General features: G+C 42.9%; 1 protein-coding gene across 3 annotated transcripts in view; it reads right to left on the bottom strand.

The window, feature by feature from the left end:
- MTERF4 (mitochondrial transcription termination factor 4) overlaps positions 1 to 19,295 on the bottom strand; it is a 233,187-nt gene that overhangs the window by 175,787 nt on the left and 38,105 nt on the right. For all 3 annotated transcript variants that reach the window (XM_069213659.1, XM_069213661.1, XM_069213660.1), the window contains exon 2: positions 2,523 to 2,608. Coding sequence is in view for 1 of the 3 variants with exons in the window: in XM_069213660.1 (XP_069069761.1) it covers positions 2,523 to 2,525 (3 nt within the window). In the remaining 2 variants the exon portion in view is untranslated. The remainder of the gene's footprint in view (positions 1 to 2,522; positions 2,609 to 19,295) is intronic.

Below are 19,295 nucleotides of genomic sequence, written 5' to 3'. Positions count from 1 at the left end.
AGAGAGTCCGATGATTATGTGTCTCGCCAAGGTCCTTTGGTTGGACTAACTTGTGGAGTAAAAGGAGGTGTGCCTGTCTCTTTGGAACAGTGTCTCTTGGTAGATCAGGGCCCTAACCACAGAGCTGACAGACAGCCGGGTGGGTCCCAAGGTGTTGTCTCCCTGTAGTGGTGGTTTTCCCCCTTGGTGCCCTAACCCGGCTGTTTTGGTATCCTGGGCGGATTGATTATGAGGACTTTATTTATAAACAACAACAACCAAACAAAATTATGTATTTTATTTCTCACTCTACACATTCAGAGGAAAAACGACCTCCAACAGCCATTGATTCATATCCTGTATCCTCATCTAACTGCTTACTGGAACAAGATAACAAGCTCTGAACTAGCTAGATGACCTTCAGTGATACCACTAGGAGCATATTCAGAGGAGATCCAACCACAATACAGCACAAAAGGGAAAACATGTTCCTTCCTATTCTTAGCTGCAAAACAAAAGATTGCCAAACTTTGGTAGAAAAAAGAAACAGCAGGTGTCAACTTATGGTTGCAAACATCATGGTTCCTACTGGGGATGGATAAGTCGTCCAACATGGGTGAGGACAGAGATAAACAGTTTCGGAAACTGGAGTTCATTACTCACAATTTAAGCCCAGGATAGTCCCACCATAACCAGTCCTAAAAATGTCAGTTCTTAGACTGATGGATACTGAGAGAACAGAAAGAAAGGAGCCTATTGGGGATGATACCCAATAAACTACTGGGCCCCAACTGCATCAAATGTAATGATGGAACCAATGCAACTGTTCGGCCGAAGTTTGGTGTTGATATCTGTTCATACTAGTAAAACACAAACACCACTGCAAGCTATTCAGCAACATTTGTGATGATATAAACCCAGTATATTGCATGCATTATATATGGTGTAAAGTACCCCGCTGTACATCATACAGCGATTCACAAAGGAGCTTCATGACAATATAGAGCAGTGGTCTCCAAACTTTTTAATACCGCGCCCACCCAGTTGAAAAATAAATATCAATGTCTCCCCACCTCAGAATGTTTCACAAATATTTTATGCAGATGGTAATGTTTAAATATATCTAGACATATTTAAACATTGCAGTTAAGTATTGTTACCTTTTTAGGGTCGAGATTGCGTTGCATGCGCTTGCGAATGCGTTTCGCAGGGAGACTCTTTTGTATTTATAAAAGGGCTCGGAGCCCTGTCAACTTCACGTCAGTGTTTTTTATTGGTTGGTGGGCTTCCCTAATAAAATCTGCTTGCTTTCATTAGTCGAAGGCACGCATATGACATGCCTTTTCCGGTGGCTAGCCCTCCTCCAGCGCAGCGAACAAGTACAGAAAACATGCGAGGCTCGCTGTTTTCCATCGGGCGCGTGGCCTTTTTTTTCTCTAATTTACGAGACCGATCTTGCTTGGCAGAAGTCGAGCGCTTTATGTACTTGATTTCACTTTTTCGGGTTATGTACATAAATGCACTTTTGCCCGCTAGGTGAAAAAGTCGGGTTAGGAGTTTACAACGCGATCAGCTCTAACATGAGCAAACGCGAGACCTGATGCATTGTAAATGCTTGTTTAAAATGCAATAGCATCTTTCTGCTTACAACAAAACACTTATCTGTGTAATGCTTCTTTTGGCCAGAGCCTGGTGCCCTACTGGGATCACTTGGGGCCCCCTAGGGAGGCCCGCTCCCCAGTTTGAAGACCCCTGGTCTAGAGAAACGAGGCCAAACGCTGTATTCCTTTACAAGGTTATGGATTCCTGAGGTAACTTTCAATATCCTTATTATGTAAGCAGGGAGTACTTTATTCCTTATAATATATAGTCATATCATCACCTTTCCCTCAAACCACTTAACTAGGTGCGTAGTTCATTCTTATGAAAGGGAAAGCATGCTTACAAACAGGAGGAATAAAAATAGACCCTCTAGTGCAAAATCAAACACATCAAAAAAGCTGTTGTAAAAAAATATATATATTAGAATCTGTATAATACAATTTTTTTTTTTTTTTTTTTTTTTAAGGCAAAGCATCTCAGAATTTATATAAACGTGCAGAAAAGGTCTAAATACTTCTATATTTATCTAAGCAGTATAAAAACCAAACATGATGTCATTAATTTCTCCTTTCTGCTTGTCACTATATAACTAGAAAAACAGAGCAGAAGAAAGAAAAGCAACATTTTGTTTTGTTCCTTTATAATGTAATTATGCATTCTCCATGACGTGATTTTCCCTTCCCCTCGGTTACTGGCAGCAGGCATTACAGTTGAGTTCTGACAGCATTCTTGTATAATAGGTGACTGGGTGCATCACAAGTTGTATATTATAACGAAATTAGTTAAAGGGATTGCTGAATACCACGTATTACATAGAAATGCAATAATATTGCATCCACAACATGGTCATGCAACTACACGGAAAAGAAAGCATAATAGTTGAAAACAATAATGGTTTAAGTAGATGTTATCGTGGTAAAAAATAATAATAATATACTTACCATGACAATGTTTTGTGGCAGGGGATGTACTGCCTGCAGTATAATTGTAGGTCCAAATCATTTACCTCAAAACAGTCTCATGCAACCTGTCACAGAAAAATAAAAAGTAATGTTATAAAGGTGCTGACAGAACACAATCTGTAGAGACACCGAATTTGGGGTTAGAAATTTGCGGTAGGTCTCCGAAATTCTCCCCCATTGAGCTAAGGCTTTAAATGAGGTCTCGTTCTATTATGATTGAGTTGACATTTATGCATCTATAACACAGTATTTGTAATTACTTTTACTACACATCCTTACACTATGGATTATTGTGAAGCAGGCAGGCCTTATCCTCACTAACAAAGACGAATATAGTCAAGAGATATCCTGAAAAATTATACCTGGCAATCACAGTTTATACGTGGGATATGCTAATTTTTAAAAAGCTGCAAACAGAAGAGCATTGGGGGCAATCTTGTTAAACAGGAGAATACTCTTGCCAAGCTAAGAAAGAGTGACACTTTCTCTGGGTAGTATAAAATGCCGACCAAGATTAGATTAAAGAAGGTTTAAAACAATTTAGTTGATTTCTTTAATTGCAGCATGGGTGCTAGACAGTGGGAGGAGGCGGTACGAGACAGCCAACCAGGATAACGATAACGGAAAATAAAACTCTGTTGTTATCACAAATGCACAAAAACAAGCACAATTATATTTCTCGAGAACACAAACTCAATAAATCAGACTATGAGATTAAAAAGTATCTCAAAAAGTCTGGTGCAACCAATCAAGGCTGGCCAAGTAATCTGTGTCACTGAATTCTATAAAGAATATCCTCATCTTCCTCTTGCATTATTCGATCAGTCTAATAACTGTAAATTATGTGATTTACCTTTTCCGACTGGAGCGTTATCCATCCACTGGGTTGTTACGTCTGCCACATGGAGGGCTTTCGGCATCCATGCACAACAAATCAAACAACACAAAAACAGCATGATGGGCTCATTCATCACCTACGTACTATTGCTGGATAGATTTCCAACACTTTCAACTTAATAAATTGGACTTTGTGGTCCCCTCCCAACCCAAATGTAAAGCATAAGCTGCTTACACAGAATCAGCACAAAAACAGCAGTATTAATTTACTAACCACTTATGTACTATCTTGCAATAGAAAATCACCTCAGTCAACATAATTAGCCAGAAACATAGACGAGGTCTCAGACCCATCTGAAAACAATCAGGATCCCATTGAGAATCGTGGTCTCTCAAAATGATTCACACCTTATGACCATTGCCCCAGCTAGTTTTGAGATTCTTACATCAACGTAGTAAGAGGTGATATGAACACAAGCCTTCTGTTCATTCAACCTTCACTATTTGTCTCACACCACAGCAGTGACAAGTAAAGAATGAAAGCTAGTAGCCCCCACCCCAACCAACCAATTCTCTCACCATAACTATAAATATGTACACACAAAAAAACAGCCTTAACTCAGTAACCTACAGATTTGTAATCAGACTTTCTGAAGACAGAAGCTATCCAGACTAATTCCCCCCTATCCGAGAGCAGACCTTGTGAACACACCCCAGCTAACGAGCACTCATTTCCCACCCCAAACCTCCCTTATTCTTTATTTCACCATTGCCAACTTAAGCTCTCTCACCTAAAATCACTCCCCTCGATGATTCATCACCATCGCGACCCACTGCTATGGGTGCTCTCGTGAACATAAGATCAGCCACCAAAATGCCGTTAACATTTATGACCTTATTGTTCAAAATGGATTTTCCTTCCTGGCCATCACAGAGACATGGCTCAAATACTCCTCCACCTTGGATACAGGCAACCTCCTTCCACCAAACCATAAAATCCTGTTGAGAAATAATTGAAACCTGGGACAAAGTGGAGGGATAGCATTGGCACATCATCATTTACTCACTTTTAAGGCAACTGACAGTACACCATACACCTAATTTGCCGCTATTTTAACCAAGGCCATCACCGTTTCTACTTCCTCCATAATCTATCACCCACCCAAGAAATGCCAACTCACCTTCCAGTCAGACCTTTCAAATAATGCCCAACATTCTCTTATGGCTTCTAACCATCTAATCATCTTAGGTGATAGAAATAAGTGAGTACAAGATTTTGGTTTCGCACAGCTGATCAGTGAACCATGAAGGAGACGACTGCCTTGACCTCATGTTTTGCACATTTCTAGAACTCAAGCTACTCAGCACTGATGAGCTAACATCGGGTCAGCTCACTTCCTAATCAAATTCTCTACAGGCCTTCTGTCTGACAATAGCCCAAGTCCAGTTAAACCCTCAGACCACTATCCTCATGGCATAACCTGAACAATCTACAACTAGCCAAAAGCCTTCATACAGAATTTAAATGATATCCTAGGCCCTCCGTTCAATCACACATACAACATTCTGATGAACCTGGCTCCCTCACGAATCAGAAAATGTGGTCTTACAAAATTAAATAATTGGTATATAGGCAGTTTCTAACCAATGAAAAGGTAAGACAAAACCTTAGAAAAACATTGGATCAAAACCAAACATCCTTCTGATTACTGAGCCTGCTGTGTATTTGCTAGAAGGCATAAATCTGCACATGCAAGGGCAAACAAAGAAAAAAAGACCAGTTTTGCATTGCTGTAATTCCAAACTCCATTAAGGAACTCTTCCAAATCATCAAGAATATCATCTCAGTTTGTGTCCCTAATAATTTACCTACCCCTCTCTTGAGTTCCATAATAATCTATTGTCATTCCTTACCAACACAATTGACTCCCTAATGGCACAAATTACTGTTTCCATTGAGAAATCTTCAGCACAAGAACCTCAACCCCGAATAGACACCACTCTACAGGAGCTTGTATCAAATCTTATTTGAAGGTAGTAAAATACTCTCCTCCTTCAAGAAGTAAACTCCATAATGGAACATGACCAATGCCAAAGTTATCAATTTGGGCCTCCCTGCACTCATACCGATTGTCATCAAACATGTAATTATCTCCGTAGCCAGTGGGGAAAACCACCAGGACTTCAAACATGCACTCATTATGCCCATCCTAAAGAAACCAACTGCAGATCCCAATATCCTATAGAATTATAGACCAAACATGGGCCTTCCCCGTGCTGCTAAGGTAATTGAAACTGTTGTTTCTCACCAACTTGTCTCCCATTTGGAGACCAATGGCCATTTCACTGACTTTCAAACTAGACTTAGGCCATAAAGGAACACAAACAACTCTACTAAACAGAAGAAAGAAAACTGACCACGACTAGGGCTATCCCTATGCTCCAACACTACTCTCTCTGCCACATTCAACATGACTGACGATCTAAGGCTTATTCGACAACTGCATGGCTCACTCACATCATCCCTTATAGAACCATACCCATCAAGTCAAAATGGGCCCCTTCCTCTTAAAGCACTAAACACCCATTACGGTATTTCCCAAGGCTCCACTTTATCTACAATCCAATTGAATTTCTATTATGATGCCCTTCACATTCATCTTGGCTTCCTGTAAGATGGGTTTCCAAATGTATGTGGCTGAAACCCAGTTTTGCCTAAAGATGCAAGACAAACATGGCAACCAGTACAACTGACTGTGCCTCAGTGGTGATAAAACGGAAATCTTGCTCTTTGGTCATGCAAACCAACCCTCAGTCTCTCTTTCATGGCCAACACAATTAATTTCACCCCCGCCCCTCCCCCCAAAAAACAACTGTGAACTATACTAAAGATCGGTGTGTGATTTGTGACAGCAAGCTCTCATACTCACAGTTAAATGCAATTTGCTAATCAGCATTTGTCCACCTCCAAAAACTGAAAGGCATTCTACCACTATTACACTTCTCTCAGAAAAATGCCTTGACCCTTTGCAGTTGCTCTACGTAGCCTCTCCGACACATCCCTTGCCAAGTTGAAACAAGTATAAGAACATACTACTTGCATGGTACTGGGGCTGAAACATGATCACATTACCCCGGCTCTCGGATCCTTCCACTGGGGTAATACAAAGGACATTGTTTAACACTGTTTGAATTGTACATAATGCTCTGTATGACTGAGCTCTGAAATACATTGCCAGCAAATGTGTTCAATATCAATAAGCTTCAAACCTAATTTCTGCAAACTGAGGTCTGATGTATCCCCACTGATTCATATACAAAAGATTTAGTAGCCATGCTCTTCTTCACCAAGCCTCTTCCCTATGGAATTCCGTATCCATCCATCTGTGACTTGAAAATAACTATATTAAATTCAAGACATCCTTGAAGACGCACCTTTTATTTGTGGCAGTCAGGTAATCCCATTGTTCTAGGATAGTAACTAGCAGCTATACACAAGTACTATTGTTCAGATACCTAAGGAAGAGCCATTCAAAACAGATTTATGGACTTCATACACATTTTGCTTTGTCATTTGTGTAAATTCTCTAGCAAGAATATTATACATTTTAATAGATGGATCGGGTGGGACCCATTTCTACATAGTGTTATCTCCCCCTGGCACCTACCTCAGCACTCAGGGGCTACCTATTGGAGTGGTTAGTAGCATTGAAGAAAAACACTGACAATAAAATAACCAGCTATGGATGATCTGTACTGTAACTGCATTTATATAGAGCTTCGTAGCCAGACTAAAGCCAAAGTGCACTTGTGGATGGCTAAAGAACTACCCTGTGGGAGTACTGTGTATGGAAATGTGCCTCTGTAGTGTAGGCTGTATGATTTATCTTTGATAATGTGTAGGAAGCAGAGTTGTTTTTGTTGCTGCACCTGTGCACGATGTTGAAGGGAAAAGGAAGGGAGGGATATCATACTTAAGGATGAAGAGCTGGTCTGTGGGTGGATATGAATTGAGTGGATTCTGATATATGGGAGGATGGACTGCTCTAATCATGTCACTACAAGGATTTACCTGCGTCCAGTGCTTGGGTGTAGTACGGAAACAGTAAAGAAATAGGTAATTATATGGACCACTGTATGGTGTCCATCTTGGGTGTAACATGGGAGCAGTTATAGAGGGCCAGGCAAAGTAGGAGTCTTGATTACTACACCTCGCTGTGGTACAGACTGACACATAGTAATGGAATGATACCGCCACTTATGGGTAGCCTGGGAATGACAGATGACAAATTCCAAGAGATGAAAAATTCCAAGAGTAGACTGGGATGAAATTGGTGCCCTATGAGGTGCAGAGGGTGTCAATGGAATACCTAAAAGACCAGCAAATGCCTCCCACTCCGGTGACATTGTACCTGCAAGATCATAGTCCATTAAAGTGCACTCCAGTTCAGGCACGGTTTAAATATATTAATGTTGTGTTATTCATATAGCTTATGTGTACAGCAACTGTACTTCACTTCATGTAGGCTGCAAACAGGTTAGATAGTGCATTAGCAATAGCACAACATTACATTTCAGGCCACTGCCGCATCTTACATATAAGAGAAAGATACCTTCCCTTTCAAGGCAGAGGAGTCTCTACTGAATGTGGTCAGTTTTAAGGCACATAAGCAATACATGAACTCATTTCAATTTAGACATTAATTAAACAGATTAAAAATGCAGTGATACTAATACAGTGAATTGCACATTGAACTAGCAGCCCTGCTTATCCAGACATGTGCCGATCTAAAACACAGGACTTAAAAGAGACACATTTCATTTAGGACAGGTTTAAACAGATTTATGATATAACAGATGTACATCCAAATAGACTTAATGGTGGTGGCACTGTTCACCCAGACAGGTGCATAGTAAATACATGCTAATTTGTGGCCTTTAGAGAGTAATATTACCTACTGTGCTAGCAGTAATACACCAAATGCATTTTACACAGAGGGCCTTTTCTGAAGGCCTAGATCCTTGCAGGCTGTTTCAGATTCAGGTGGTTTTTAGTGGTTCATAAGAAAGGGGCCTATGTATTCAGCTATGGTTATCAGAACCCACTCAATCACAAATTTGAACACTCAGACACTATACCCCATAATCACCACACACAACACTAAACCCTTAGAAAGGGATCTATTTTAACAACCTACTTTGTATAAAAAACTACAAACTTTTTTTTTAAATAAATATTTTTATTTCGTTTTTGGGAAGTTATATTCCATTCACAAGGTAGAAGTAAACAGCACCTAGGATCGCGAGAGCGCAGCTTCAAAACAAGTAAAAGTTCAACACCCATACTCGTCTACTAACAACCCCCTTCCCCCTCCCCCCTTGAACTTGACATCCACCAGCCAAAACGTGTTGAATATGAATGGTAATCAGTGTCCACAGCCTCAGTTCACAGTATCTTTGTATATTAACATCCATCATGCCAGGCCCTATCCCTTACCACATCTCCAGTCAGCAGCTCTGAGGAGTAATAGTGTATGTATCTGCCCCACGCTTTATAAAAACAACTGTCCAGAGAACCACAAGGGCAGGGGCCCTTGTGATTCCTAACTTCGTGTCTTGCTATCTGGCTGCACAGCTACAGTGGGTAACACTGTGGATAGCTGGAAGGGTTACTGGTACCAAGGGCCCTGATGCCAGGGAATGTCTCCAAGGGCTGCAGCATGTCTTATGCCACCCTGGGGACCCCACACTCAGCACAAGCACACTGCCTCACAGCTTGTGTGTGCTGGTGGGGAGAAAATGACTAAAGCGACATGGCACTCCCCTCAGAGTGCCATACCAACCTCACACTGCCTAAGACATAGGTAGGTCACCCCTCCAGCAGGCCTTACAGCCCTAAGGCAGGGCACTATACCACAGGTGAGGGCATATGTGCATGAGCACTATGCCCCTACAGTGTCTAAGCAAAACCTTAGACATTGTAAGTGCAGGGTAGCCATAAGAGTATATGGTCTGGGTGTTTGTCAGACACGAACTCCACAGTTCCATAATGGCTACACTGAAATCTGGGAAGTTTGGTATCAAACTTCTCAGCACAATAAATGCACACTGATGCTAATGTGCAATTTATTGTAACATGCACCCAGAGGACATCTTAGAGATGTCCCCTGAATACCAATCCGACTTCTAGTGTGGGGCTGACCAATTTCTGCCAGCCTGCCACAACCAGACGAGTTGCTGGTCACATGGGGAGAGTGCCTTTGTCACTCTGTGGTCAGGAACAAAACCTGCACACCTCCCCCTGCAGGAACTGTAACACCTGGCGGTGAGCCTCAAAGGCTCACCACCCCCTTTGTTACGGCGCCCCAGGGCATCCCAGCTAGTGGAGATGCCCGCCCCTCGGCTACTGCCCCCACTTTTGACAGCAAGGCTGGAGGAGATCATTAGGAAAACAAGGAGGAGTCACCCACCAGTCAGGACAGCCCCTAAGGTGCCCTGAGCTGGGGTGACCCCTGCCTTTAGAAATCCTCCATCTTAGTTTTGGAGGATTCCCCCAATAAGATTAGGGATGTGCCCCCCTCCCCACAGGGAGGAGGCACAAAGAGGGTGTAGCCACCCTCCAGGGCAGTAGCCATTGGCTACTTCCCTCCCAGACCTAAACACACCCCTAAATTTAGTATTTAGGGGCACCCCAGAACCCAGGAAATCAGATTCCTGCAACCTGAACTAAAGAAGAAGGACTGCTGACCTACATGCCTGCAGAGGTGATGGACGACTGCTGGCTGTACTTGGTCGGTGTTGAAAAAATGCAAAAGAACTGGCTAGGCCCCAATGCGCATCTCAGAGACAGAGGTGCACCTTTGCCTGATGAAAACAATCCAAGCCTGAGACTCTCTTATCATGTTTGCATCATCCATAATATGTTCCAACACAGTATGATCCTGTTCTGGTGAGAAAAGCAAAAACATGTTCTGTGTGGAAAACAAGCTTGGCGTGGAAAACCCTGTGCCGCCCCTGTGAGGACACCTGAAGCTAAGCACAAAATGGAGTCAGTGGTCAAATACACATAGCATTACAATTTCCTATAAAAATAAAACTACTAGGCTATATCTCTCCATGGTCACTACCAGCGTTGACCCAGGGAACAACAACTGAGTGCCTGCAAAGTCAATATTATAAGGGATTCCCAGTTATAAATTTAGGGTCTATCGGAATCGCCCCTGCAGCGATTTTGCCAAGTTCTTCTATAAATCTCCGTCCAGTAAGCATGGATTTGTGGGCAGTCCCAAATAGTATGAAAAAAAGAGCTATCTTCATAGATACATCTCAAGCAATTTGGGTTTTGTGACCCAGCCATGGTGAATATTCACTTCCTATCATAATATACCCAGAGAAGGATTTCAAATTGGATCAATCACAGTCTTGATTTTATTGCTAAATCCCTCCCTCCCAATCAGAATCTTCCGGGTCTCCCGGTCTGCCACCCACCACGCTCTCAGCCTTAGAAGGTTATCAGACATATTGATATTTAGGGTTTTGTAGGTCTGGGATACTGTACCTTTCCCAAATTTCTCAACAAGCAGCCCCGCTTCTAATGGGGATGGCCCTCTTCCCAGTAGCCACTCAGCCCCCGCCAGGCATGACATACTTGTGCATCTTTCAAGAATTGGTTGGCATTCAATTGATATTCACAGTGAAGCGGGGAACATGTGATTATATTGCCCCCATCAAGGAGGTCACCTATTTTGAAAATCTCAATGAGATTTCAGGCTTCAAAATCTCACAGTTTACATATCTCTGGGAGCCAATTTCCCTGCCATAGTGGCGTTTCCCGTGTAGGCATCTGGTACCAACCCTGAAGCTTCAAGGCTTTCCCCCAGGCTGCCAATGCAGCCTGGGTGACTAGGAGAAGATTTTGCACTCCTTTGTTTCCATATAAATAATGTAGGCAGGACCTAATCCCACACTGCTCCGCCTCAAGCCTGAAGGTGGAGTGATCTGCAGGGATGAATAGCCAACATTAAGGTTAATAACGTGGGATGCCCAATAGTAGGTCTCCATATCAGGTAGGGCTGTTGTCCCATTATACCATTACGTTGAGGTTTTCAAAGCAATTCTAGGGTATTTCCCATCCCACAGAAAAATCTGCATGTCAATGTCTAGTCTGCTAAAAACCTCTGGGGGTAGCCGGTAGTAAGTGTTCAGTAACACATATAACAGTTTAGGGAGCAAGATAATTTTGAACAGGGTGACCTGTCTTATCGATTCAAGGGGCAGACCTCACCATCTCTCCAGATCCTTCCAGCACGCTTTCACTACCATCCTCAGATTTTGGTTAAGGCATAGGTCCCTTTCCTGCGTCATGAAGATACCAAAATATTTAAAGATGTTCCTCCCGTACTGCAGATGACTGGGAGCATCAACATGTCCATCCCTCCGTGAGGGAGGTTGAGTACTGACTTATCTCAATTTATGCAATAGCCGGAGTAGCTCCCATGCTCTTTGAACTAACAAAAATTAAGAGGGAAGAGCTGTGGCTGGATCTGTGATGTACAATAGAATGTCTTCCGCATAAAGCAAAATGTTCTCCTTTGCCCCATCCAACTCCGGCGTGGAAAAGCCATGGTCTCCAGGGTGGTCACGCACTATGCAGGCCAAGGATTCAATCATGAGGGCAAACAGAAGAGGGGACAGGGGGCAGCCCTGCCTCCTGCCCCTGCCAAAAGGGATGTTGGGAAATAGTGTACCATTTACTCTAACAGTGGCTACCAGGGCCCGGTAAAGGAGCATAACCCATTGGCAGTATTGAGGACCAAACCTAAATTGAATTAGGTTGCACTCCAAGAAAGGTCAATGTACCGTGTCAAACGCCTTCTCTGCATCCAATGCAAGGAAGAAGTGTGGCTCAGACCAAGTTCTAAGTTCATTTATCCAATTGTGAGCTTGCCGGAGAATATATTGTGTTGACCTGCCGGGCATAAAACCCAACTGGTCTCTATGAATCAGGGGAGTACTAACTTGCAGACGTCTGGTGGCTAATAGCTCGGCCAAAATCTTGACTTCAACATTAAAAAGCAAGCTCAGGCGGTATGAATCACAGCATTCTCTGGGTTTTCCCCTCCTTAGGTATCACGGTGTGAGAAAGTAGCCTCTTTCTAGCCTTGTTACCCCCACTTTTGGCCTGTTTGTGAGTATATGTCAGGGTGTTTTCACTGTCTCACTGGGATCCTGCTAGCCAGGGCCCAGTGCTCATAGTGAAAACCCTATGTTTTCAGTATGTTTGTTATGTGTCACTGGGACCCTGCTAGTCAGGACCCCAGTGCTCATAAGTTTGTGACCTATATGTATGTGTTCCCTGTGTGATGCCTAACTGTCTCACTGAGGCTCTGCTAACCAGAACCTAAGTGGTTATGCTCTCTCTTTACAAATTGTCACTAACAGACTAGTGACCAATTTCACCAATTCGCATTGGCATACTGGAACACCCTTATAATTCCCTAGTATATGGTACTGAGGTACCCAGGGTATTGGGGTTCCAGGAGATCCCTATGGGCTGCAGCATTTCTTTTGCCACCCATAGGGAGCTCTGACAATTCTTACACAGGCCTGCCACTGCAGCCTGAGTGAAATAACGTCCACGTTATTTCACAGCCATTTACCACTGCACTTAAGTAACTTATAAGTCACCTATATGTCTAACCTTTACCTGGTAAAGGTTGGGTGCTAAGTTAGTGTGTGGGCACCCTGGCACTAGCCAAGGTGCCCCCACATCGTTCAGGGCAAATTCCCCGGACTTTGTGAGTGCGGGGACACCATTACACGCGTGCACTGTACATAGGTCACTACCTATGTACAGCGTCACAATGGTAACTCCGAACATGGCCATGTACCATGTCTAAGATCATGGAATTGTCACCCCAACGCCATTCCCCAATAGCCTACACACGGCTATAGCAACCTGCCTAAAATATGGTGGGAGAATATCTTGTTGGCCAGCTTCCAGGAACACATTGAGCAGATGTGGCCCACGTAGTCCTAAAAAACACTTAAGAAATTCTGCATGGGGCTGTTTGGGCCTGGTGACGTATTAGAGTTTAGCTTAGCCATAGCAGCTTGGACCTCTGCTAACATAATATCTGCCTCAAGCGCCGCTCAGGTCTCCTCATCAGGTTCACCATCTCTAGGTATCTTGCTAGGTGGGGTACCCCACTGAGGGGGTCGAGCTCTATAAAAGTCTTCATATTAGCACACAAAGGCCCCAGTGATATCTTCATTCATAACAAGACAGTTGCCCCCTTGTTTCATTATCTGATGCACCCATCTTGCCTTAGTCTCCTTCTTACTTAGCCATGCTAGGATCCTCCTAATCTTGTCACCTGCAACTTACAATCTGTGGAGCATTGCTAGCATTTGCTTCTTTGCCCCTCTTGTACGAGTTTATGGTACTCCACCCTAAGAAGTTCTAATTGTCGGAGCATCAGGGTATCTGGCCTAGAGTCCAGATCACTTTCCATTTTTAAATCGCACCAGGGCTCCTTCCACGTTTTTGTTTTTTTGGTTTTTTTTTGGAGCAATAATATTTTGGGCCCTATCCTGCAGGACGGTCTTGTATGCTTGAAAGCAGAGTTGGGGGTGCAGGGTGCTCCTGATGTCCCTGTCCTGTCAGGTTCAAATGCCATAACATCACTGAAGTCACTGCAGAGTATGAGAAGGGAGGAGCTGACCTCTAGAAGTATTTCAGTGAGTTTTGCCAATGTGGGAGCCTGCAACATAGAGGACATGGACATTAAGCAAGGTAATATCCATGTGTGTCCACAGAGCCCTTTCACCCCTACATATCTACCACAGGTTAATCCATCCTGGGGAACTGCATTATTAACGAAGGCAGAACGACGAAAGGCTTTACAACAAAACAATCTTTACCCAAACATTTTTTTTTTACCACAAGTATGCCTTTATAACAGACCCCTTTACAACAAATGTTTACATACTCGTGGTAACAAATGTACATGTATTTGTAAGTATTTTGCAGTTAAGTGTTATAGATATAAGTTATAGTTAGGACCTAGTTTCCATAGGAAAAGCATTTTTTGTTTTGCCAATAACGATGGCGCCGTTTGACAAATCTTCACGAAATTTTTTAAACTAATATGACAGTCGGTTCAGTTGCTGTCTTCTAAGATTCGGGGGGCTACATCAAGCAAGGGCGAAGAAAGAGGGAGGCGCCAAACGCGCTTTCCCCATTAATTTTCAAAGAGTCTTTAGACATGCCTTCAGCCTGAACTGCTGAACGGACCTGCATCAAATTTGGCAGAAAGCTAGATCCTGGTGCCCAGATTGTGCTTTTTGTAATTTGGTGTAAATCCATTCAGTAGTTTGAGGCATTCAAGGGTAAAAATATAGATATCTAGGGAGGATGATTCTCCGCAGATCCAGCTGCCCCTATGCTGATATCTGACTGGCTGCCAACACTTCAACAAGGAAGTTGTCTAAAGGTGGGGCCAATTATCCCACATATTGCAACACTCATGACATCTTTGCCAACATAATTGATAATATTAATGTAACATTTCCAGTTAAAGTACTGAGAAGAAAACTGTGCATGACAGGGGTGTGGGTTACAGTTACCTCAGGGCACAAGCTATAGCTGAATTTCTGTGGTTTTGTACATTTAAAATGTGAGCCTAACTATAGCGTCCCTGTAACCTTTGTTTTTTTTTATGTGAATTTCTATGTTTCATTAAATTCCATTTCCTAACTATAATGTCCCTTTAACCTTTGATTTTTTTCAGGATATATATATATATTTTTAGGTGGGGCGGACACACGTTTTGGAATGGCAGGAGTATTTTCAGGATTAGTATGGGTTTCTGGGTGGCACAGGTATTTTTAGGGTGGGTATGGGATTTGGGATGGCAAGGGTAATTTTAGGGTTTAGGAAGGGCATGGGTTTTTGGGTGGCAAGAGTATTTTTAGGGTTTAGGGTGCATATGGGTTTTGGCATGGCAAAGATATTATTAGGGGCCGGGGGGTCTGGGTTTTTAGGTGACGTCATTTTAGGGTTTACAGTGGGTTTGGAATTTTGGGTGGTAAGGGTAATTTTTAGGGTTTAGGGTGGGAATGTTTTTTTGGGTGGGTAAGGGTGTTTTTAGGGTGGGCAAGTTTTTTTGGGTGGTAAGGGTGTTTTTAGGATTTAGGGTGGACCTGGGGTTTAGGGTGGTAAGGACATTTTTTAGGATTTAGGAAGGGTATGCTTTCTTTTTAGGGTTTAGCGTGTGTATGGGTTTTGGGTGGAAATTGTATTTTTAGGGCGGATATGGGTTTTAGGATGGCAAGGGTATTTTTAGGGTTTGAAGGTTGTGACTTAATTATTATTATATATATATATATATATATATATATATACACATACACACACACACACACACACAAAAACACACGCAAGAAATTCAGCTGTTATAGTAACATTTTTGATGAAAAAACTGCCTGGCGAGGGCGCGAGTTACAGTTACCTTAGGGCGCGAGTTATAGTTACTTGAGATAACTAATTATAACAGGTGAATTTCTTTGGTTTTGTAAGTTTAAAATGTGAGCCTAACTATAACGTCCCTGTAACATATTTTTTTTTTTAAGTGAATATAGATATATATATATATATGTATATGTATATGTATATATAAAAAAATATTTTAAAAACCAAAGGTTACAGGGACATTATAGTTAGGAAATAGAATTAAAACCCCCAAAAAACAGAAATTCTTTAAAAAAAAACAAAGGTTACAGGGACGTTATAGTTAAAATTGTATTTCACACCTACCAAACTACAGAAATTCAGCAGTTATAGTTTCCTAAGCTACCTATAACTTACGCCTCCCGCAATGCACTGCTTATGACCTCACGTATGACATCACTGACATTGTGCATGAAGTCACTGACACGGTCTATGACATCACTGATGACATCATCTTGTAAGTATTATTATTTTTTTAGAGTTTATAAATGGTAAATATGTACTAGTGCCGTAAGAAAGTAAAGTTACTAAAGTAGGTATACTACTAATTAGTAACACTACTTGTAAGTAAGAATATACATGTGATTGTCTTAATGTGTGTAAATATGTGTATATGTTGGGTTGGTGAGTGAATGTGTGCACAAGTGGATGTGTGAGAGTGTCAATACTTGCATAGCTGATTGGGTGCAACAGTAGCTATATGGTTGATTGAGTGGATGCATGAGTAATTGTATGGGTAAGTAAGTGGATGTATGAGTGGCTGTGTAAGTAAGTGACAGGGAGTGTGAGTGGTTGTATGTATTTGTGATTGTGTGCAGGAGTGTGTATATGGGATATTGATGGGGTTTATGAATGGCTCTGAATGAGTGAGTAGGTGCAAGAGTAGCTGTAAATGTGAGTTGAGTGTGTGACTGTCAGTATGGGTAAGTGAGTAGGTGTATGGGTGACTGTGTGAGTTGTATGGTTAAGTGAGTGTTTTAATATGTGTAGAATAAATGACGAGAGTGGCTTGGTGATTACATGAATTAGTGAATGAGCTGGTGTATAAGTGACTATGGATGAGTGAGAGCATGTATGAGTGGTTACATGTGTAAGTGAATGGGTGTATGAGTGCGTGTATGAGTGAGTCAGAGTGTGCGTTGAATTGGTGGGTGCGTAGGTTCATCAGTTGTTGTCTAGGTAAGTGAGGGTGTGTATGACAATGTGTATTTGTGAGTGAGAACTTGAGTGACTGTATGAGTGACCAAAGGAGTGTTTGAGAAGCTGAATGGATGAGTAACTACTTTTGTAAGTACTTCAATAGGTTTGTTACTGGTTTTATGAGTGGTTGTATTTGTGTGTGAGAGGGTGTGTGAAGCTTTATGTGGATGATGCCATCAGTGACACCATTTAAGATATCGGTGATATCACGAACTATATCATGAGTGTTGTCATATGTGAGGTCATAAGCAGTGCACTGTACAGGCACAAATTATAGTTAGCTCAGGTAACTATAACTGCTGAATTTCTGTGGTTTGGTACATGTGAAATGTAATTCTAACTATAACATACCTGTAACCTTCAGTTAAAAAAAAAAAAAATATATATATATATATATATATACACACACATATACACACACACACAATGTATACATATAAGCAATTACTAACCAGCATTGGCAAAGCCAATAGGTCTCACCTTTATAATGCGAATGTCGAGGTGTAGGCTTTGACAGTGTTTGCTTGTTAGGCATTGTTTAAAAAACATAAAACAACATTAGTATCCAAATATAAAGGGAAACGCTTCACAAGGCATAGTTTACTTACCAAAGGATTCAATCATTTTCTCCTCTGGACTAGCCCAGCGGGCAGGTTTGCTCAATGAGTGCAGCAGAGGGCCCTTGCTCCAATGCCAGGAAAGACTGTGTCAGAGCTTGTGCTTTCACATATGTGAATTGTAGAAGATAAAACAAAAACATAACACTTAAAATCAGCTTTTCAGCCATACCGTAACAAAAATATCACTTATGTTTTTATGGACAAGATGGGGGGGTGCAAAGCAACAGCCTGGGGCGTCCTCAAGGAGTGATGAATAAAACAGAAAAAGTAATTCCTTTAACCCCATGGGTGCCTGGGGCAAGCTGGTTGCGTCCTCGGCCACAGTTCCCGTGTGCCGGGGACGAGACGAGCTCATCCTGCACCCGGACCCCACACCCCCGTCAGGGATGGAAGGGGAATCACTTCCCCTCCCACCCTGACCGCCCCCAGCAACCTGATGATGTCAGCGCACTCCCAGTGCGCCGACGTCATCAAATGCTTCTGGGGATGCGCTGGAAGCCAAAACAGGCGCGTCCTTCTCCTGGAGGGTGGTTGGGGGTTGAAAACGGACACAAGGGGAAAGGTAAGAGTTTTCAATGGATTCCAGCTCCACGATTGCGGCGAGGCCCGCGATCGTGGAGCAGGATTTCACCACTAAACACCAGGGATTTTTTTTAGTTTATTTTGGGGAGCGACCTCTTAGGCAAGGCAGCTACCCTTGGGGCATTATTATATCTGTGATTCGGTCCTCCCGTGGGGCAGATCGGCCATTTTTTAATTCGATCTTCCCCGGGGAAGGGGGGGGGGTCAAAACCCACTAGGAACCAGGGATGGTGTATATTGTTATGTTTTAGGGCAGCGACCCCTATATGTTTCGCCCCCCCTCCCCCAGTCCCCCATGCTAGATCAGCCATGTTTTCGGCCAATCTCGCCCCTAGGGGTGGGGGGGTGTCGAAACACAATAGGCCCCAGGGATTTGGGGTGTGTGTGTGTATTACACCTCTTGGGCAAGAGTAGCCCACCCCCAAAAGGGGCACATTATTGATGGCCATTCATGCCCCCCTTGGGGACAGATCGGCCTATTTTTTTTTAGGCCCATCTGCCCTAAGACACCAGGGATTTTCTTTTATTTTTTTCTTTTGTGGGGAGGGGGGCACAGAACTGTTGGCCATATCTGCCCCCTTGGGGGCAGATTGGCCTATTATTAAGGCCCATTTGCCCCTAAGGCAGGCAGAATCCACTTAGGCACTAGGGATCTCACGTGTGTGTGTTTTGTGGGGGGGGCAGCCCTTTTGGCAGGGGTCGCTGCCCAAAGGGGGCACATTACTAATGGCCATTTCTGGCCCCCCCTTGGGGGCAGATCGGCCTATTTCCTTTTGGCCCATCTTCCCCCAAGGGAGGCAGAAGCCACCAAGACGCCAGGGATATTATTTCTTTTGTTGTTTTTGTGTTGGGGTGCCCCCTTTGGAAAGGGTCACCCCCCAAAGGTGGCACGAAACTGCCAAAGGGGGCACAGAACTGTGGGGGCAGACCGGCCTACTTTATTGTAGGCCCTTCTGCCCCCAATGGGGGGCAGAATCCACTTAGGAACCATGGAAAAATTCT

This window comes from Pleurodeles waltl, chromosome 11, assembly GCF_031143425.1.
Source record: "Pleurodeles waltl isolate 20211129_DDA chromosome 11, aPleWal1.hap1.20221129, whole genome shotgun sequence".
Taxonomy (NCBI): Eukaryota; Metazoa; Chordata; class Amphibia; order Caudata; family Salamandridae; genus Pleurodeles; species Pleurodeles waltl.
The sequence above is the reverse complement of the archived record's forward strand: the minus strand, read 5'-3'. Positions and strand labels throughout refer to the sequence as shown.